Below are 21276 nucleotides of genomic sequence, written 5' to 3'. Positions count from 1 at the left end.
TCCGCAAAGCGTATTCAGCATTCTCTTTCGTGCTTAAGTGGTCCTTAATCCAGCGGTGGGTTTCCTTTCTGAGGAGCATAAAGGAGAAGGTCGTGAGTGATGCTGGCTGAGGAGGAGCTCCCCTTTAGCTTTTGACCCCACGTCATTGGAGGGCTGCATCAGACTCCTTGGAGTCTCCTGTTGGGCTTATTGGGGTTGATTTTAGGGCCTCCCCAGAGTGGGGCTGTAAGGTGAGCATAACCTCAGCCTCTGCCAGTTCCCCTTCCTGGAGGCCATGCAGGGCATCTGTTTCGGTGTGCAGACACCTATGCTGCACACACGCATCAGAGCTGGGCTTTCAAACGTAGGAAGGGTGAGAGGTCAGGGTGCATTCAGGCCTTTAGAGAGCGGATACTCCCTGGAGATGCATGCGGGCAGCAGAGTGACCCATGAGTGGAGTGACTGACCCTTGTCTAATCGGGGGTGTGTGTGCACGCGTGTTCATCTGCATTGTCCTCTCACCCTGAGCATGTGGCACTGGTTGCTCGTCTCCTGGCTTCGCATGCCGGCAGCACAGCAGTCCTAGACGGCAGCAGCCTGTTCTGTGTTACTGCCTCTGAGCCTTTGGGCACGGGCTCCTCACTCCCCAGGTGGGCCGGAGGTTTCTCTCATCTGAGCGGCTCAGAGACCAATCGAATTGGTCCCTGGCCTCTTTATGATCTCAAGCTACACAGAGGCCATTGCTCAGGTGGGTGTGGCCACAGGGTTTTCCTGGACCAAGACTCAGCCATCGAGCTAATAGCTGCCTTCCGCCCTGGGCCCATTTGCTTTCATGGATCTCTGTTGAGCAGTGTCTTCTGACACCTGGTAACCTTGAGCCATAGTGGTAAGGCAGCCAGGTGTCCTGGACCCTAAAGTGAAAGTGGTGTGCGACTGTGCTCGGGAGGGCTCCCTTCCCTGCCTGGCTTCTTCCTGGGTCAGACCCACCAAGTGTTTGGTGTAGAGGAGTCTCCAGTCTCCAGCACATCTGAGTTGCATACAGGGAAGCTCTGTCTTCTGAAGTTGGTTTCCCCAGCCTGTCTCTGCTGCTGACACTAACACTGTTTTTGTTTTTTCTCATCTCAAGGAACTGTGGGAACGTATTCTGCTCCAGTTGTTGTAACCAGAAGGTTCCAGTTCCCAGCCAGCAGCTCTTTGAACCTAGTCGAGTGTGCAAGTCTTGCTATAGCAGCCTGCATCCCACAAGCTCCAGCATTGACCTTGAACTGGATAAGCCCATTGCTGCCACTTCAAACTGAAGCTCCGTGACCTGGGGCAGGCGGAGGCCGAGCTGCTCCTGACAGGCCCACGCAGCCTGGGCAGACCTAGAGGCCCGTGTGCTTTGGAATGGGGGCGTGAACCAGCTGTGCAGAATGGCAGCCCTTTGGGGTGTGCCGCTGGGTTGTGCTTTGAGTCCTCTCTTCCCATCCCATCCCACCCCTGCGTTTTTTTCCTCTACATTTTCTATCCTCCTCCTGCCTCCAAAAAAGAGAAAAGTACCCTGGTTGTTTTTTAAAAAAAAAATTTTTTTTTTTATTTTGATGGAAGAGCAGAGGTTGCCAGCTGTCAAGCAGTGCTGAGCGGTGCTTTGTTCTTCAGGATGGGAGGAGGCTGGTTGAGTCAGGAGTGGAGGCCTGAGCTGGACAGCGGGGAATAACGCCGGTACTGCCATTTGTGACCGATCCTCGTTAACACCACCACATCAGAGCCAAGGGGAAACCTTTGCTTCTGAGGACGCCAAGAGCATCTGCCCTAAGAGCAGTGCCCCCGTGCCCTCTCCCCCGCAGAGGGGCTGGGCCAGTCCCCCCACAGGCAGAGGAATGGGAGTGGGGTTGGGAGGGGGCACCCTCCAGAGGCCCTGAGAGGGTTGGCCCTGGCTGGCTGGCATCTCCTCTTCCACGGGATTCTCTTGTTATCTTGCTAAGGGACCCAGGTGTCTGGGCTCCCCTCACTGACAGTGGTCGGCCCCCTTAGCCAGGCCAGCAGCGCTTCCCACCCTTGGGCGCCAGGTGTCAGACCGGCCGAAGCACAGCACCCCGCTGCTGCGGTCAAGGCCGGTCAAGGCCGGAGCGCGTGCTGAGCCCGGGGAGTGCCTCAAAGCCCCCTCCCAGGCCTAGTCCCCCAAACACTCTCTTCCTCGGCCAGCACAGGGAAGTCCAGACTCAGGGTTCCCGAACCGCCCCACTCCCAAACAATCCTGGACCTCCCCCTTGAGGGGTAGAATCGGTCTTTCGGAGTGCAAGCATCTGGAAGAGGCAGTGTGTCCCACAGAACCAGCCTTCCTCCACTGCCCCTTGGAGCCCAGCCCTGCTGCTGTGCTGCTCGTCAGCCACGAGGGGCGACGTGGTGACTGCGGGGTTCCTTAAAGAAGGGACATAGCCCATCGGAGATGCAAGGCACCTCTCCTCAGCAAGCTTTGATGTGGCCCTCAAAGAGCCTTAATCAGGACTTGTGGTGGAGGCGGGTACGGAGAAGGGTGGGGCAGAGTTCAGGTTTGTGCTTTGTGATCTCGGTGTCCGTGTCTGTGCCTGCCATCCCTCCCTGGGGAAGGGCCATGCTCGGCGCTGCGAAAAGCTGCTAACCGGTAACTGGGCGGATTGTGGTGAGCAGTGGGGGTGTGGCCTGGGAACTCTCCCGACCTTTTGGGAGCAGCTCCCTGGCGAAGGGCAAGTTGTGTCTCAGGAAGGTGGCTCCTGGGTGTAGCTAAGACTTGGCCCGAAGCCTTCCCTGGAGCTATCAGTCCAGGCAAAGCCAAGGGCACCTGAGCACGGCTGACCTTCCAGTGGCAGCAGGCTGCTCAGAATTTGCATTGAGTGAAACAGGGTGAAATTCTCCTCCACACTCTGTGTGGTCAGGCCTTGCAGGTTGGGAGAAATCAGTCTAATTGAAGATTGTGCAGTTCCTAGTGACAGGTGCCAAGAGGTAATGATTACGGGTTTCTTGGGTCTGATGTACAGTGTGAATAAATGCTTGCAGCTCTTAGCCCTTTTTTGATCAATGAAGCACTTTTTTATTAATATTTTTCTTTGTATGTAAAGGAGGAACCTTAACTCTCCGTAGCTGTACATATAACCCTTTTCTCCTAAAGAGGAGTTGATCAGCGCTCCTATATTTTTCATTTTTTGTCAAAGCAAGAAGTAAATACTTTAGAACTGTTAAATATATAAATAAAGTGAATAAAGTTTAGTGTTCCGCATGGTAGCGTTTGCTAGCATGTTCTGATTTTTCTCCCTGTGGTTTATTCCCCTTCATCCCATTTCCCTCTGACACTGAAGCAATTTGAGGTGCTGCTGAGAAATTGAACTTTGATACAGGAAAACTAGATTTCTTTTTAGCTCTAGACCTTGGCAAGGAGCCTGCACCGTGATGCCCACACTGAAGCATATTTCCTTGATGGTTTTTGCCCCATGGTCTCCAAAGTTAAAAAGGCAAAGCATCGTAACAGTCGGCCATTCTTCCTTATCTGAAGAACTGAGTGTCAACAGTAATTAAAACTACCTCTGTCCTCCAGGCTCTTTTTTTCTGTTGTTACTCTAATGTCAGCCAGTGCTCCGGCCCCTCACCCCACATACCAAGGAGCATCAGCAGCGCCTGCGGTGGCGGTGAGCACCGAGGCCTGCACACAGCAGAGACTGAAGGGGGTTTGCGGCCAGAAAGCACCTCGCCTCTGCCTGACCTTGGCAGAGAATCCTTGGGGCAGAGGAGACCAAACTGGATGTGAGTGGACCATGTGCATACCTAGAGGCCTCCTGCCTCCTCCCACAAGAGGGAGGAAGCTCCACCTCTTAGATCTGTAACCAGTCAGGAAGGCCATAGCTTCCTGTCACTTCCTGACTCGCTCCTGCTCTTTGTAGAGGGATTTTCTTTCCCATGTCACTGTTGGGCACCCTTCCTGTCCCTCGGGCCTCTGAAGGACGTAACGTGGTGCAGTTCTTCCCAAGGGAGGGTAGGTACCGATTAGTGCCCAACTCTGGGGTCACCAGCCTTACATCTGAGGTGAGTTGCGTGCTCTTGACAAGTGGCCTGCGATGAGCGACCTGAGAGCCTCCCAAGGTCACTCTCTGGATGTACTCACTGCTTAAAGTACACACACACTTTTAAACACTCCAGCTGGTTCCAGTCTTGAGATCTGTGTGCGCCGTGTGGCAGTTGTGTGCGGGGGAAGGTGCCGCTTCAGCAGCCTCAGTCCATCAGGGAGCTGAGTCTGGGCTTAGACCACTTTGTGAAAACCTGAGTGTGTGTCCACACAGAGCTCCCGTTCCTGAGGGCTAATGCTTTAGCCCTTGGTAAGTTAGAAATACTGGTAGAGTCTAACAAAGCTGTTGGGGCCATAGATGGGGAACTGCTGGCGTTAGGAAGATGGAGAAGACCTGCACAGTGTGGGCAGGAGGCAAGGAAGTGCCCCATGAGGGAGGCTGTACGTGGAGGAGTTGGTTATCCGAGGACACGGCCAGTTTTCCTCACTCGGAGATATTTGATCTCTGAGCCCTGGAGCTCTAAAGGTGACCTTGAGGTGCCAGGTTGTCATCCTCATCTCCAGATTTGCCTTTCCTGGGTCTCTTAGTATTTCCCTTCTTTCTGTACTTTGGTCTCGATCCCAGTCCAAAAAATGATAGAGTGCAGTGATCCACTAAGACTTCCTAGTAAAGGTGTACAGAAAATTGATTTTGCTAAAATGCTCATTGTTTATTTCTATATTAGCAAATGATATTCTAAAGAAATACTGTGGCACATTTAAAGGGGAATGAACAAAATGCTCCCAGAGCATTTGTTAAACTTCCAGCTATTTAAAAAAAAATCAAAATGGGAGTAGAGAGTAAACCCTAGAATACAGTTTTCAGGCCACTTGGCTTCATACACCTGACTTGGCCCACAAGGCTGGGTGATGCCCTGCCACTGAAACCCTCCCATGTAGCGGTATGCCGCGTCTGCTGAGGGTGCGGCTAACAGCAGATGACGGCGGGCCTGGGCTGTGCAGCAAAATGACTGACTCTCCACTTGGAGTTTGGAAACCATGGCAGGGGTCCAGCTGTTTGATTTCATCATCTAAGAGCATTTGTTCTAAGTGGAGCTCACTGATGAGCTATCTGGAGGGCAGGACTAGAATTCTAGTGTGAGAGGCAGCAGCTCCGCTCCCCAGCCTCTGACTCCTCGAGACGGTCTCCCTGGCCCGGTACACCGCGGCAGTGCTGCCTGCGTCCTCACCCTTGTTTGGAGTCATCTGCTGCCTGTTGTGCGGATACCAGCTGCCTCCCTGGTCAAATGGGGCTCTTCTAGGTTAGGCAGTTGGTCAGAGCCATGAGGGGAAAGGGTACCCTCTGAAGTAGGAATTAACAAAGGTTTTAAATGCTGTTGTATTTTATCACTTTGTCTTTTCTATCATATCCATGTTCTTAGCTTCTGTTAACACTGCTCACGGCAGTTGGCATTTCAGTTGTATTTTCAGTGAAATTTTACATCGGCTTTTAAAACTGACTTAACTGCTTCCAGACTGGTGTTAAGATTTTTTTCTAAATGCAAAACGTAACCCCTGAGGCTTGGATCCTGGTTAAATACCCTGTTGCTGCTGAAAGCAGTACCTGCTACTGCAACAGCCTTGGCTCTGCTGTAGACTGAGTGAGTGTGTAAACTGAGGAGATAGCATCTTCACCCCCAGTTGTTCAGCCCCTTGCACTGTGCTTCGCTAGTCAGTCGTGTGGCCAGTGTTGAGGTGCCGGGAGTAAATCCACTCTTCCCTGGTCTGTGCAAGAGACACGGAGGGGACAGCAGGAGTCCACGTTTGTGTCTGAGGCCTGGGACTTGAAATCCTGACGTTAGAGGTGGGCAAGGGATCTTAGGTGGGTAGATTTGTGGTTTTCATGCTCTTCTGTGGGGAGCGAGCCTCCAGCTCTTTTTAGTATTGGGCTTCCACCTAAGATCTGATTTGAAGGGTTTGGATGATTAAAATTACTGATTTAATCCACCCTCCTGGTTTTACTTTTTACAGTGGTTCTTGTTGGTTATCTGTGTTACGAACAGCAGTGTGTCCGTGTGAATTCCAAACTCCCAAACTATCCTCTCCCGCCCCACCCCACCCTTCCCCTCTGGGAACCATACACTCATTCTGTTTCTCTTTTGTGAATAGTTTTGATTTGCATTTCTCTAATCATTATTAATGATGAGCATTTTTTTTTTTAATTTTTAAACTTTACATAATTGTATTAGTTTTTCCAAATATCAAATGTGGCTGTTGGCCATCTGTATATCTTCTTTGGGAAAATGTTTAGGTTTTCTGCCCATTTTTTGATTGGGTTTTTTTGTTGTTGTTAGTGAGTTGTATGAGCTGTTGGGTGACTAATCCCTTGTGGGTCACCTTGTTTGTGATTCCCATTGTTGTGTAAAAGCTTTCACGTTTAATTGGGTCCCCTTTTTGTTTTTATTCCCATAACTCTGGGAGATAGACTGAAAAAGATATTGCTGCTATTTATGTCAATTCTGCCCATGTTTTCCTCTAAGAGTTTTATAGTATCTGGTCTTACATTTAGGTCTTTAATCCATTTTGAGTTTGTGATGCTTTGTTGAGAAAAATGAGATTCAGGGAGCAGCAAAGATTCATCCAGGGTTACCAGTGAAAGCAAAATGTAAATAAAACATTCTCTCCTGATGCCTTCCCTTCAGAGCTCTTGGGCTTCCAGAAAGCAGCCTTAGATAAATAGTTATTCTAACCTGGTTCTCTTTGGATTAGCCAAATCAGAAATCTTGGAGATGAGCCTAGCAGTCCCTACACAAAGGCTTAAACTGTAAGTCCTCCGATCCCTGGTACCAAAATCAAAAAGTTTTGATATTATATATAATCCAGTTTTTTTTTTCTTTTAACCTTTCAAGTACCTAAGAACAATGTTAACAGAATGAACTAAATTCAAGTCATAATGTCTTAAAATCAGTGGGGTGGCAGGGGTCAGGGTGGGGAAGCATTTCTGACTAATGCAAGTTGTGAACTCAGTGTCCAATTCATACCTGTTTTTATTTGGAATGGTATAGAGGAAAAAACCTGATTTTTATCTATGTAAGTGCAAACAGTTACAGCTTGTCTGCAGTCTCTGGTTATGGACAAAACTGAAGTAGATGCTTGAAAAAAGGATTAAGAGAGGACTATCCAGGACCTGCTTTCAGCCCTTATCTTCCATACATCAGGTGAGAAACACCCAAAGGTTATAATCACTAAAATTACACGTGGTGACAGCCAGCACCCAGGTGTGGTGACCCCAGCACCGACCCAAGAAGCCCTCACAAGCACGAAACTGGAGGCCTTACCTGAGAGCTCCAGCGGCCTAAGCCATGCGTGTTTTGTCTCTGAGCGTACCTGTTACGGATGATTTTCACTATTTAATATGACACTTGGAGTGAGGGAGTGCAGGGAGCCTCTGAGGTGCTGCCACAAAAGCCAGTTTCAAAACCAGTTATTTGGTGTAAAGACTCTGGGGTTTCTGAGCCCACAAGCCTGGGCCAGCTGAGCACCTCCTCAGCTGGAGTGGAGCACTGACCCCAGGGCTGGGTCGATGATGAGGACCTGGTAAGTGCTCCCCGCCCCTGTCCATGAAACAAGTTGACTTCCACTGCTGGAGGACATTGGGAAAGATCAGAGCCAGACAGGCTCCTGTCTCACCGGTCTTAAAACTTGAAGACAACTGGCCCTGCCCTGGGTCTTCCACCTTACAGAGGTAACATTCTGGTCTAAGTTTACTTACAATATCGTGCAATTGTCACTACTCGAAGACTTCAGAGTTCATCTATGAACTTTAAATACTGATGTATTTTAATGGATGCAGGTCTGCCTTAGAGGTACACTGCTGCCTTAGAATCCTATAAAAGCAATGGGAAAGAGGGGCCAGAGAAAAACTGCTTGTTGGAGTTGAGGTGGCCTCAGTTTGCTGAACAGCTGGCGAGGTTTAGGTTTCTGACTGAAGACTGCACAAGCCAGGAGCTACACAGAGCAGCTGGCTCTGCAGGCTGCGCAGCAGGGGAGGGAGAGGGGGCCTTGCCTCTAAGCAGCGCGGATGTCTGAGGCACGGGCCTGGGCCAGGCTGTGTCTGCTACTTAGCAGGTGAGCCTAAGGTTGCAAGAGAGTGACGACCTTACCTTCAGCTCATGCTCCTTGCCATCTCCAATGCCAGAGGAGCCCAGGGTGGGTGAACATACTTAAGGCTTCATCACCCAAATTAAAACAGACTGAGTTAATTATGAATGGCTCCTCTGCTGTACTTCGCCTGTGGGACAGCCATCCCCTAGAGCTGGAGGTCTTTCAAGTCCCCCTTAGATTGCTGGTACCTGCTGACACACACTACTGGGGCGGCTCCCAGTTTTGAAGTTCTGCCAGCCCTGGGGACCCGACCTGGGTGCCGTTTCTGTTCTTTCATTTGACTTGATGGACCAGCCAGCTGCTGCCTCAGACGTCTGTGCCCAACATGTGTGTTCTCTGGGGTCCCCAAGGACCTGCCGTGCCTGCTGGCTCTTCTGCCGCTGCAGCTGGCCTTCGGGGCTGTGCCATACTGTCCTGTCCTTGCACCTGTGTGGTGCTGGTGTTCCTGACGTTCAGTTGTTGGCTCTGCTTCCACACATGCTTCCTTGGAGACTTGTATAAATCAAGGTACTTTATTAACAACAGTTCCATCCATGTCTCCAGCTGTTCCCGAGCCAGCGTGCGAGGCCGCCTCACGTGCACACCCTGTGCAGCCCGAGGCATCAGCCCAAGGGACTAGTTCTCAGGGCCTAGGACCCTGCTCACCCAGTCCTGTCAGCTGGAAGGAGGGCGGAGCCAGGAGGCCTGCAGCCCGGGCCTGTCGCCAGTCCTCTGCGCACCGGGTCTAAGGCGCGGGGATGGCGCAGTTCCTTCCCAGTCAGCCTGCAGCAGTTGCGAACCTGATGCCACTCTGCCTTCCTCGCCCCCACGTCCAGGTAGGAAGTTAACCTCCTCTTTCCAGACGGTAGCTGAATTCCTCCCCAAAGCCCTGCCCGCCTTAAGAAGTTCTGAGCCACACTAGGCAGGAATGAACCTTGGCAGCTAAAGCCACTGCCCACAGCTCCTGTGCGCTGCCTGAGGCAGGGAGGGCAAGGGGGCGAATCCTTTGCTTCTCCTTACCTGGACATCTGGATCACCCTTGCCTCTCATGTGCTCCGTAGCTCTGCCCTCCAAAGCCCTCTAGACTTTCGGAGATCACTGCCAAGGCCTGAAAAGCTGAGGACAAGAGCCTGGGTGTCTGAAGTCACCTGTTTGCCCTTCATCTCTGCGGCCCTAACTGAAACCTCAGCTTACACTTTGCTTCTGACAGCTCTGGATATACCAGCTGACTCGGTCTTTTAACAACTAATGAGACCGGTGGTTCTTTCTGCACAGCCTTCTTCGGTGACTTAGATGCATCCCTATCCCAGGAGATAATGTGGCATTTCTGTCTCTGGCACTGCCGTCTGTTAGGGGAGACTAGGCAGATAAAAGATCCTCATTATCCAGAAAGAACTGGGACCTGGAAAGCCCTTTTAGAGTTAACCCACTGTGGACAGAGACCAGAGTTTCACACGGTAAATAGTGAAAAAGGCTTGATTGGAACAAGTATCTATTAGAAGAGTGTATCTGCAACTATGAGCTAATTCTTGAGTATTTTATATATACATATTTCCGTCCTAAAGTTATGTGATTGTACACAGGACATGGTTTCATGTTTGATTTCCATAGTACAGTCAGCCACAAGGGTGGTTTTTAGTCAAGGCCTTCTCCGGTTTTCCGGAGAGCTTCTCTTCAGCCTTTGACAGTCAAACCGCCCGCCATGCAGCGCTTCACTTGTTCCTGAACCTCATTCTGAGTCCTCACTGGCCAGGGGCTGCACTCGTTGGTAAGTGGCAGCAGACACCGACTCCATCGGGCTTGAAACAACTCTTAGCCTGAAGAAGCCAGAGCTGGGTGTCTGCCTAGGCCCGTGCCTGTGTAGGTCTGTGCTGCCCTGATCCAGAGATCGTGGGACCTGTGTTCTAGCTCTTTCGGTGATTTAGGCTGTGGCTCTGACCACTCCAGTCTGTTCTGATTCTCCTCTGTGGGGAAGTTTGTCTGGTTAACCCACAAAGCTGTGGAGGAACCAATGAGGAAATAGTCGTGTTTTAGAGTTAATTGCCATGCAGCCTGGAGGGGTAGCATCCTGAAAGCGCACACTTGAACTTATGCTCTGCCGGAGTCCCCCCCATACCTGCTTTCCCATGTCATCCAGAGTTGGAGGGGGCAGGAACCCTTCTTGTTTGCTAGGCATCCGGCCTGCTCCAGGGCAAGGAACGTCTCTCGCCTGACCTGCCCAACTGGAGGAAGAAGGGGGACGTGTCGGGCTCTCAGTGCTCACAGAATTCCTGGCCACCTCTAGCCAGGGTGGTCCCCAGTGTGAACTAGCGAAGATCCAGCCACTGTGGGGGGTGGGGGGGGGAGTGTGACCGGGGACAGCTTCTCTGGCTGGGTGGCCCTGCCCAGGAGCCTCACTTCCAGGGCAGGTGAGGGCTAAGCCACAGGCCGCTGTGCTGGTGCCTCACCTCCATTCTGGGCAGTGGCGACCCCTGAACTTCCCAAATACAAACTTCTTGATGTCTGCCCATTTTTAGAAAGGAGAGCCACCAGAGGTGCCCCTAGGGAGCAGAGTAGTGGGCTCAGACAGCAGGTACAGAAGGTGGGGGGAGTTGAACCCCTGCCCTCAGAGGGGAGCTGCACTCCGTAGTCCGAGTAGGGGTAAACTTCCGGAGGGGCCCTCTGGCACCCTTCCTTCCACAGCACCGCCCGCCCCGCTTCCACAGCCCTCTCTAGGCCAGGAGTCCCTCCTGCCTGCCCACCGCTGTGCCCACGGCTGCTCCTGCTTCTCCCCCGCCACCTCTGCTCCAACCCCCGTCACCCTGGCGAGTCCTCCAGGACAGCCTCACCCGAAGGCAGTGAAAGCACACGAGCTGGAAACAGCGCGGTGTCCGCCAGCGGGGCAAGGGACAAACAGGCTGAAATGCTCACTTGCAGAGCATAACGAAGCAAGAGTGAAGGAGCTAGTTACATACACAAACACATGCATGAATCTATGTAACACCAAATGGAAGAAAAGGAAATTATCTGCTGAATGATTCCATTCTTTAAAAGTTCAAAACCAGGCAAAAGTGTTATTTCAGGTGCAAAGACATGGTAACTACAAAAGCCAGGGCCCTGGACATCTCTAGAGGCTGGAGAGGATGTGACCTTCTGGACAGTGGTGGGTTTCACGACTGCTCATCTCATAACTCATCATCCTCTGCAGATTTTTAACGTACTTTTCTAGTCATGTTATTTTACAAAGGTAAAACCACCACCCAGTCCCTCCATACCTTGGGGTTCTCAGGGCATCAACCCCGTGGCATGCACACCTCTCCCGTGATCGGTCAGCCTCAGTGGGGAGCTGTCAAGGCCTGAGAAGCAGCGTTGGCTCAACCGCTTGGGTGGCCCTGGGTCCGTGAGCGGAGGGCCGCCGTCACTCCCCCAGGGGTGGGCTTGCCCAGCCTGACTGTTTAGAGGGAGTGTGTGTCAGCCCGGAGCACTGGCTTCCTGGCTGCAGCAGCCTGGCCCTGAGTGGGTCTTACCTGACCCAGGTCTGCTGCCCATGAACGGGGTCTGCTATGATGAGTTGCCCCAGCACCCTAGGTCTAACGTAAATCAGGTGGGCTACTCTTGGTTTCCACTGTTTGTTTATATAATGTGGTCATCTGTCCACTTACCTGGAGTTGGTGGGGGAACATTACAGGGACCTCCCCACGCCTGGAAACCTTTGATTATGTACAGGGAGAGCAGTCACATAGCAAAAAACGAACCCCTACTTCATGTCAGGCACCTCAGTAGCTGAGGCAGAGAAAGCCAGAACCCTGTATTCACGGAGAAGACTGTTGACAAGACGGGTAAGTGAGAGAACGCTGCGGAGCAGTCTAGGGGTCTGTGGGAAACTGCAGCGAGTCAGGAGAGGTCCCTAGGGAAGCAGTGTGTAAACCAGGGTCTGAGGGATGAAGAGGGAGACAAGCCAATTCGTTGAGCACGTACTATGTGCTAAGCCCCTTTTGTCCAGACCACCATTGTTTAAGACAGGTGTTACCCCATTTTACAGATGAAGCAGCTGAGGCTCAGCGAGCTGAAGAGCCCTATCCAAGGTCGCTCAGCTAACCTGCAGCAGAATGCAGACTCAAACTCCAGTCTGGTGATCCAAAAGCCAGGCAGTGAGGCGGCTGCTGTCACAGACAAGGCCAGAAGTGGTGGTGGCCTCAGTGGATCCAGAGAGAAGCAGACGTGCAGGCCCAGCAGGGACCTGGAGGGGAAGTGACAGGACTCAGCGAGCACTGCTGAGGCAGAAGGGCAGGACGTGCTGCAGGCTCCGCCTTGACCCGCTGGATCATTTACTGCGGTGGAGGATGAGGGGAAGGATAGAGGTTTAGAGGGGAAAAAAACATCATCTAAATTTGATATAAAATAAAACCAGGCTAATCCCATGCCTAGAAACTCCCTCTCCACGCCGCAATCCCAGTGTTCTCTCCACCCATTCCCGCCGCTCCTCCCACTGTCCTAAGGCCCCCTGTTCTCTTCTGAGCCTCCAGCCTTCTACTACCTCACCTCGGGCAGGTCAGAGCTGGGAGGCCCACCAAGAGGATGCTGGCCCTGGGCCCCCGGGCTTTGCTCAGGCCTCTCCTGAAGCTCCCTCCGCTACAGAGGCTCTGCCTGGGGAGGAGCTGCTTGTGTGCTGAACTCCTCAGGGTGGAGTCTTCCCCCAACCCCTTCCCTCTCCCCCCACTAGGACCCAGAACATTCTGTGTGCACAGCCTCCACAGTCACACAGGGCTCAGAAGGGCCTTGTCTTGGTCTAATGCGCTTCTACTGCAGTTCCAAATATATTCCTACTGTCTATAATAAGGGGCCCATGTTTTCATTTTGGATTAGGTCCTGACACTAGCTGTCCTGTCCCTGGATTGTAATGATGTAGACTCTGAGTGGCAGACAGCCTTTCCCAGCTGTGGGAGTGAACCTCATTTCTAGCTAGGAAGGCCCACTGTTTTAAAGCAGAAGGAAATAAAAAAGAGCTCTTTGTTTCTATGAAATACACAGTTTTATGTGCAATTTTATGTTTCTTCATGGGTAATAACTTAGGAGGGAACCTTGGGAATAGAATACAGAAATAACAAATTATGGGCCATTAACCGTGGTTAATTGTTTCTTTATAGCCTAGTGTGGAGGCACATCTGGGTTGCTTTGCGCTCACAGTCACAGGTAGGGAAGGAGGTCTGCTTAGGTATAACCTAGCAGCTGGTGCAGAGAAGGCAATGGCACCCCACTCCAGTACTCTTGTCTGGAAAATCCCATGGACGGAGGAGGCTGGTCGGCTGCAGTCCATGGGATCACTAGGAGTCGGACATGACTGCGGGACTTCACTTTCACTTTTCACTTTCGTGCACTGGAGAAGGAAATGGCAACCCACTCCTGTGTTCTTGCCTGGAGAATCCCAGGGACGGGGGAGCCTGGTGGGCTGCCGTCTCTGGGGTCGCACAGAGCTGGACACATTGAAGTGACTTAGCAGCAGCAGCTGGTGATCCCAGCCTGGCTCCCAAAGCAGACACTGCCGTCAAGGCCTCACCTCCAGTTAAACAGTGTTTCTCACAAGCCTAATCATGGACCACTTACCTGAGCTCCCTTCGGCTCTCAGGTGTGGAGGAGGTCCACATGTTGTCCAGGCGTCCCGCAGCAGCAGCCTTTGGGGTGTAACCCACCCCTGTGCCCAATAAGCTGGATGAATCTGCCACTCAGGCTCCAGACAGCTGCAGATCATTGCTTACTTTAGTAAACACCTGTTTAAAAGAAAAAATGAATTGAAAAAGTGTTGGACACTTTGCTCAAGAAAGGTACAGAAAGGTTCCCCTGGCTAGCACTATGGGCCTGCCCGTCCTGATGAGCTAACAGATGAAGCACCAGACCGCTGAGAGAGAGGTCCTCCAGAGTCACTCCCCCAGAGCAGTAACACGAGAGACGGGACAAGCACACAGAAGAGAAAATCCAGCCCCAAGTTCCTTTTCTCAGAGACACAGCCGGTATCAATCCAGACTGGCTATGGAAGGCCTTCTGGAATGCACTCGGTCATCCTATCACCCTCTGTTGCGCTGATCCATGTAATTCATCTGTCCCGCCCCAGGAGCGTGGCTGACCTCCTTCAGCTCACAAACTACAACCCAGATTCCTTGCTCTGACAGCAGCTGGCCTCCCAGGCATACTCAGCTGTTCTTCACCCCATGGACCTTCTCCCCTTAACTCTTCTCATCCGTCTCCTCTCCCTCAACTTCCACATTTCTGAGTGCCTGTCCTTGCTAGACCTGGGGGACATGGAGGGAGGGAAATAAGCCCAGTCCCCAGCCTGAGCTTTCCGCCTAGTGAGTCCATGGGTTACGCAGACCTTCATAGTAAACCCTGAGAAGGGCCGTGATGGAGCTCTGAGCCCCCATCAGGACGAGGCTCTGGTTTCGGCATCAGGAAGGGTATCCCTGAGGAGCGTGATTTCTGTGGATAGAGAGAGGTGGTAACCAGGCACCGACTAGGAGCAGGAGAGGCTGCGAGGAGGGCACGCTGTGGCCAGGCCAGCAGGGCTGTGGGCCCGGAAGCGAGGCCCTTTGCAGGGAGGCACTGTAAGGCCGGTGGGGCTGAAGAGCAGGGGGCACAGAGGGAGGTGGGCTTGGCTCAGACAAGCCAAGTCTGGGCTCGAAGAGGATGGTCTATGTCCCTAGAGCCATGGGAAGCCTCTGAGGGGTTTTCAGTGGGGAGAACCCCGGAGTTGTGTTTTCAAGAACCTTCAGGAGCAGGTACAGGGCCTTCGTGCTCAGGGTGAGAAGGAAGCAGCCATACCATAAAGAAAAGTATTTGCCCTGCAGAGAGGGGAGAAGTGCACGGGAAGGACGACCATGCCACCTGCTGGAAGGTTTGCGTGCTCAGAGGGAGGAGTGGGCTGGGGCTGGACGTGGTAGAGTGAGGCAGGGTGACAACGCAGGCGGGATGGGCACATTCTCGCTCACCCCCGAGAGAGGAGGTGGCCGAAGACTGAGCCAAAGGCCAGGGAGAAGAAAGGAGCTGGCAAAGCAGGCCAGGAAGGACAGGAAAAAGGAAAGCAAGGCAATATGCTGCCAATCTACAGTGAAGAAAGTATTTCAGGAAGCACCAACCCTGGAGGATAAACAGAAGCCAGCCCCATGGAGAGAAGAGAAAAGACAGACAAAGAGAAAAAAAAAAAGACAAAGAGAACAGGAAGCCCACAGCCCAGAGGGCAGAGAGCCTGGAGCTCTGGGAGCCGGAGTCAGGGGGGAAGTCTGGAAGCTGGCGGATCAAGAGGGGCCTCAGTAAGGAGTTTGGACACAATCCTGAGGGCCAGTGGAGGGCTGTTAGAAGTTTCTTTTTAATTAGGAACAAGATTTATGCTCCCTGTAAATAAAACAAGATGAACCCCCCCGCACAAAAAAACACACAAAATTCTAGCAACAAAGGTATACGTTAACAAGTGAAAGTTCTGCCAAATGCCCCTCCTTCGGTATTATTCCAGAGCTCTTGCTGCCGCTCACCAACATCGTTAGTTATGTGCCAACAGGATTCCGCCACATACAATCTCTGCACCTTTCCTCATTCGGTCAGCAGCCGTCTTGAGCATCCATCTGGGTGGATCCACGCAGACGCGCCCGCGGGTCTGAACGGCTGGACCGTCCGCCACGGCCTGTGGATGGATGTGCTTCTGTCCTGGGTGCTCATTTATTTTCTTTAGCCTAAGCTGGCCGTGGAGGCGCCTAAGGAGAGGAGTGCTCCCCGGGGCCCTGCATCCTGGGTTGGTTCTGCATTAAGTACCTGGCTTTGGGGGTGATGTGGCCCCTCCTGGGCCTCAGTTTCCAGGTTCACTGTGTGCTGGGCACTATCATCTCATAAAACAAAGTGAGTGTTAATATTTCTCATCGGTGAAGAGGACTAGAGGACTGTCATTTGTGCTTCAGAGAGATCACTCGGGTTGCAGTATGAAGAACTGCTCGCTCTTCTCATCCACATTCGTAAAAAAGGAGTCTTAGTCTGTCAAGGCCTAGCTCAGTTTCCTCTTCTAAAGGTGCTGTCTCCAGCACACGCAACCTCTTGACTGGAATTCTCCTCTACCGGTTCTCCCCTGGAACATAAAACCCTTGGAAGTTGAGAATCGTGTTTTTCATCCTTGCATCCTTCACAGGAGTAAGTCTATACAAGGACTTAATAAATCTCGGCAGAGTTGTCCATGCACTAAAGAAATCATTTTGGTTGACAAATAAGTGAGCCACGCAATACTTGTTTGGGACCCAAGCCTCCTTTTGATACGGAGTTTTATCCACAGGCCTTGAGATGCGTATGATTAAGCCCTGCAGGAGGTATTTTCCTGGCTCTGAAGGACTCTGACCTGCCCTGCCTGGAGTGCTGATGTTGAATGAGACTGTCTGGAAAGACGCCCTAAAAGCCAGCCAGGTGTATTGTCCCTGAGCTTTAAGAAGATCCTGCAATTCGGAAGCCTGAGAGCTTCCTTTTCACCTTGCACAATACACTGAGAGCTTTGCCTTCACTGGACTATTGCTGTATAGGAATGAGTGACCTGCTTTTTCTTTGCTTTGAAAGTTTTGCTCATTAAATACAGTTTCCTTAGATCCATGCAGTTTAGTGTTAGGGAAATAAAAAGCTTGTATTGAACACCTGCAACTTGAAGATCAGTTCTTCTGTTTCATAATTTAAAATAACTTACAAAAATGGAAACAAATGGGATCTAATTAAACTTAAAAGCTTTTGCATAGCAAATGAAACCAAAACTGAGATGAAAAGACGACCCACAGAAGGAAGAAAATGTTTGCCAACAAAGCAACCAACCAAGGGATTAATCTCCAAAATTTACAACAGCTCATGAAGCTATCAAAAACACAACCCGATCAAAAAACAGTCAGAATCTAAACAGACATTTCTCCAAAGAAGACATACAGACGGCCAACACCTCATCACCACTGATTGCTAGAGAAAGGCGGATCAAAACTGTGATGAGGTTACCACCTCATACTGGCCAGAATGGACATCGTTAAAAACTCAACAAATAAGGAATGCTGGAGAGAGTGTGATGAAAAGGGACCCTCCCACACTGCCGGTGGGAGCGCAGGCTGACATAGCCACTATGGAGGACAGTATGGAGGTTCCCTAAAAAACTAAAGATAAGAGTTGCCATATGATCTAGCAAGCCCACTCCTGGGCATATACTCAGACAAAACTATAATCTGGAGAGATACATGCACATCTATGTTCACAGCAGCACTATTCCTAATAGCCAGGTGATGGAGGCAACCTAAACGTCCACTGACAGGTGAATGGGTACAAAAGACGCGACATGTGTGTTATAATGGGGTATTACTCAGCCATTAAAAAGAATGAGATAATGCCATCTGCAGCAACAAGGATGGGCCTAGAGGTTACCCTGCTGCTACTGCTGCTGCTGCTAAGTCCCTTCAGTCGTGTCCGACTCTGTGCGACCCCATAGACGACAGCCCACCAGGCTCCCCCATCCCTGGGATTCTCCAGGCAAGAACACTGGAGTGGGGTGCCATTTCCTTCTCCAGTGCATGAAAGTGAAAAGGGAAAGTCAAGTCACTCAGTCGTGTCCCACTCTTAGGGACCCCATGGACTTCAGCCTACCAGGCTCCTCCGTCCATGGGATTTTCCAGGCAAGAGTACTGGAGTGGGGTGCCATCGCCTTCTCCAGAGATTACTCTACTGAGTGAAATAAGTCAGAAAGACAAACACCATGTGATGTCACTTGTATGTGGAATCTAAAATACAGTACAAATGAGCACATCTGCAAAACAGACACTCAGAGAACAGACTGTGGTGGTTTAGTGGTGGATGAGGGAGGGAGGCATTGGGAGCGTGGGACTAGCAGTTGCGAACTATATATATATATATATATATATATATATATATATATATATATATATATAGGATGGGTAAAAAAACAAGGTCTTACTGTATAACATAGGGAACTGTATTCAATATCCTGCAATAAGCTATAATGGAAAACAATATGAGAAAGAATATATATATAAGTCACTTTGCTGTACAGCAGAAATTAACACATTATAAATTAACTATACTTCAATAAATTTTTTTAAAAGAAATCAATAACAGGAGGTACTGTGGGAAAATCACATATATGTGGAAATCACACAACACACACCAAAACAACCAAGAGGTCAAAGAAGAAAATTAGGAAATTCAAGGAAAATTGGGAAATTCTTTGAGATAAATGAAAACAAGAACAGAGCGTATCAAGTTACTCAATGCAGCTAAAGCCTAGATGGAAAGTTATGGTTATAAATGTTATCCTTAAAAAAACCTCTAATTAATTATTAACCATACACCTTAAGAGGCTTCCTTGGTAGCTCAACTGGTAAAGAATCTGCCTGCAGTGCAGGAGACCCCAGTTCGATTCCTGGGTCAGGAAGAGCCCCTGGAAAAGGGATAGGCTACCCACTCCAGTTTTCTTGGGCTTCCCTGGTGGCTCAGATGGTAAAGAATCTGCCTGCAATGCAGGAGACCTGGGTTTGATCCCTGAATCGGGAAGATCCCCTGGAGAAGAGAATGGCTACTCACTCCACTATTCTTGCCTGGAGAATTCCATGACAGGAGCCTGGCGGGCTACAGACCACGGGGTCACAAAGGGTCGGACACAACTGAGCAACTAACGCTTTCTATATACTAAGCACATATACCTTAAGAAACTAAAAAAGATGTGCAAAATAAACCTAAAGCAAGCAAGAGGGAACGATACACATTCTAGCAGAAATAAATTAAGTGCTGCTAAATCACTTCAGTCATGCCCGACTCTGTGTGACCCCATAGACGGCAGCCCACCAGGCTCCCCGTCCCTGGGATTCTCCAGGCAAGAACACTGGAGTGGGTTGCCGTTGCTTTCTCCAATGCGTGAAAGTGAAGTCGCTCGGTCATGTCTGACTCTTTGCGACCCCATGGACTGCAGCCTACCAGGCTTCTCCATCCATGGGATTTTCCAGGCAAGAGTACTGGAGTGGGTTGCCATTGCCCTCTCCGATAAATTAAGTAGAGAACAGAAAAACAATAGAAAAAAAATGGATGAAATAACAAGTTGATACTTTGGAAAGACCAACAAACTTGACAAACCATCCGTTGGAAAGGCCAAGGGGGAAGAGAAAAGAGTCAGATTACGGAAAGACGGAATGAGAGAGACATGATGGCCATTCTTACAGCAATAAAAAATAAGAGGATTTTATGAACAAGTGTAAGCTAACAAATTAGATAACCCAGGTGAAATGAAAATATTTCTATAAAGACACAAACCACTGAAATGGAATCAAGAAGAAAAAGAAAGCCTGAACAGGCCTGTAAAGCAAAAGGACTGAATCAGTAATCAAAAAACTTCCCACAAGGAAAAGCCCAGAACCAGATAGCTTCACTGTTGAAATCTACTGCTGCTGCTGCTAAGTCGCTTCAGTTGCGTCCGACTCTGTGCGACCCCATAGATGGAAGCCCACCAGGCTCCCCCGTCCCTGGGATTCTCCAGGCAAGAACACTGGAGTGGGTTGCCGTTTCCTTCTCCAGTGCATGAAAGTGAAAAGTGAAAGGGAAGTCGCTCAGTCGTGTCTGACTCTTCGAGACCCCATGGACTGCAGCCTAGCAGGCTCCTCCATCCATGGGATTTTCCAGGCAAGAGTACTGGAGTGGGGTGCCATTGCCTTCTCCGGGATAAGTGGATAGTCACATGCAAAAGAATGAAGTTGGGTCCCTACCTCACACGATATATCAAAGTTAACTCAAAACGGACTGAAGATCCACATGGAAGTACAAAATTCTTGGTGAAAAACCACACTCGTATATCGTCATCACCTTGAATCGGCAATAACTTCTTAGATGGAGCAAAAGCACAAGCAACAGAGAAAAAACAGGTTGTATCTCATCAACATTAAAGGCTTGTGTGATTTGAAGGGCACCATCTAGACCATCCACAGAATGGAAGAAAATATTTGAATATCATGTGTCTTTTAAAGGACTTGTATCCAGAATATATAAAGAAGGCTTACAACCACTGTAAGAGGAAAACCCAATTTTTAAATGGGCATAGGATTAGAACAGACAGCTCCCCCCAAGAAATACAAAGGGCCAACAAGCACATGAAAAGATGCTTCCCATGAGTCAATAGGGAAATGCCAGTCAAAACCACAGTGAGCTCTCGCTTCCCATCCAGGAGGGCGGCTTGAGACAAAAAGTGCCTGGGGAGATGGAGAGGCCAAGGCCGAGCTGTGGGGAGATCAGAGCCCTCAGGCGCTGATGTTGGGAAGTAAAGCGGTGCAGCTGGTGTGCAGAGTTTGGCAGGTAATCAAAAAGTTCGTATCAGGATTATTTTTAATAGCAAAAAGGTGGTAGCCCGAATGTCCACTGGCAGATGAACGGAACGGTGAACTGCGGTGTGCCCGTGCGGTGGAGCGCCATTCAGCCATAGGGAGGAACTGACTGCGGCGCAACGTGGACGACTATCCTAGACAGACGCCAGACACCAAAGGCTGTTCGCTGTCGGATCCCATTTATGATGGCAGTCAAATCCATGGAGGCAGTAGATGGATGGGGGACAGAGGACGGGGAGGAATAGGTGGTGAATGACTGCGAACAAGCGTGCGGCTTCTCTCGGGGTGACAGACATGTCTTGGAATTAGTGGTGATGGCTGCACAACTTTATGACCATGCTAAAACCTACCAATTTGTATGCTTTAGAACTGTATGTATATATAAATAAAAATTACATTGAAAAAAGATGGTTGGAGTTCAGGCCAAGATGGCAGAGCAGGAGGACCTGAGCTCACCTCCTCTCATGGGCATGCCCAAATTACAACTGTTTACAGAGCAACTACTGTTGAGGAAGCCCAGGACCTAGATACAAAGCAGGAACCACGTGGCAAGATGGGTAGGAGGGGTGGAGCGGTACAGCCAAGACCCGTACCCCTGAGTGGGGGACCCACAAACTGGAAGATAAGTACTACTGCAGAAGCTCTCACCGAGGAGCAGCGGGTCTGAGCCCCACACTGGGCTCCCCAGCTCTGGGGTCCCGCCCCAGGAAGATGAGCCCACAGAACATCTGGCTTTGAAGGCCAATGGGGCTTACTTTGGGGAGTCCCAGAGGACTGTGGGAAAGACAGACTCCATTCTTACAGGGC

General features: G+C 50.5%; 1 protein-coding gene and 1 long non-coding RNA gene across 2 annotated transcripts in view; both read left to right on the top strand.

The window, feature by feature from the left end:
- MTMR3 (myotubularin related protein 3) overlaps positions 1-3240 on the top strand; it is a 131467-nt gene extending 128227 nt beyond the window's left edge. The window contains 1 exon segment of the mRNA XM_027566343.1: positions 1106-3240. Coding sequence (XP_027422144.1) covers positions 1106-1277 — 172 coding nt within the window. The 3' untranslated portion in view covers positions 1278-3240.
- Positions 3241-8865: 5625 nt separating this feature from the next.
- LOC113907330 lies at positions 8866-13119 on the top strand. The gene is made up of 2 exons (XR_003515162.1): positions 8866-8952; positions 12138-13119. It is a non-coding gene; the product is annotated as an uncharacterized LOC113907330 (long non-coding RNA).
- Positions 13120-21276: the final 8157 nt, after the last annotated feature.

This window comes from Bos indicus x Bos taurus, chromosome 17 (genome assembly GCF_003369695.1).
Source record: "Bos indicus x Bos taurus breed Angus x Brahman F1 hybrid chromosome 17, Bos_hybrid_MaternalHap_v2.0, whole genome shotgun sequence".
In the NCBI taxonomy this organism is placed as follows: Eukaryota; Metazoa; Chordata; class Mammalia; order Artiodactyla; family Bovidae; genus Bos; species Bos indicus x Bos taurus.
The sequence above is the reverse complement of the archived record's forward strand: the minus strand, read 5'-3'. Positions and strand labels throughout refer to the sequence as shown.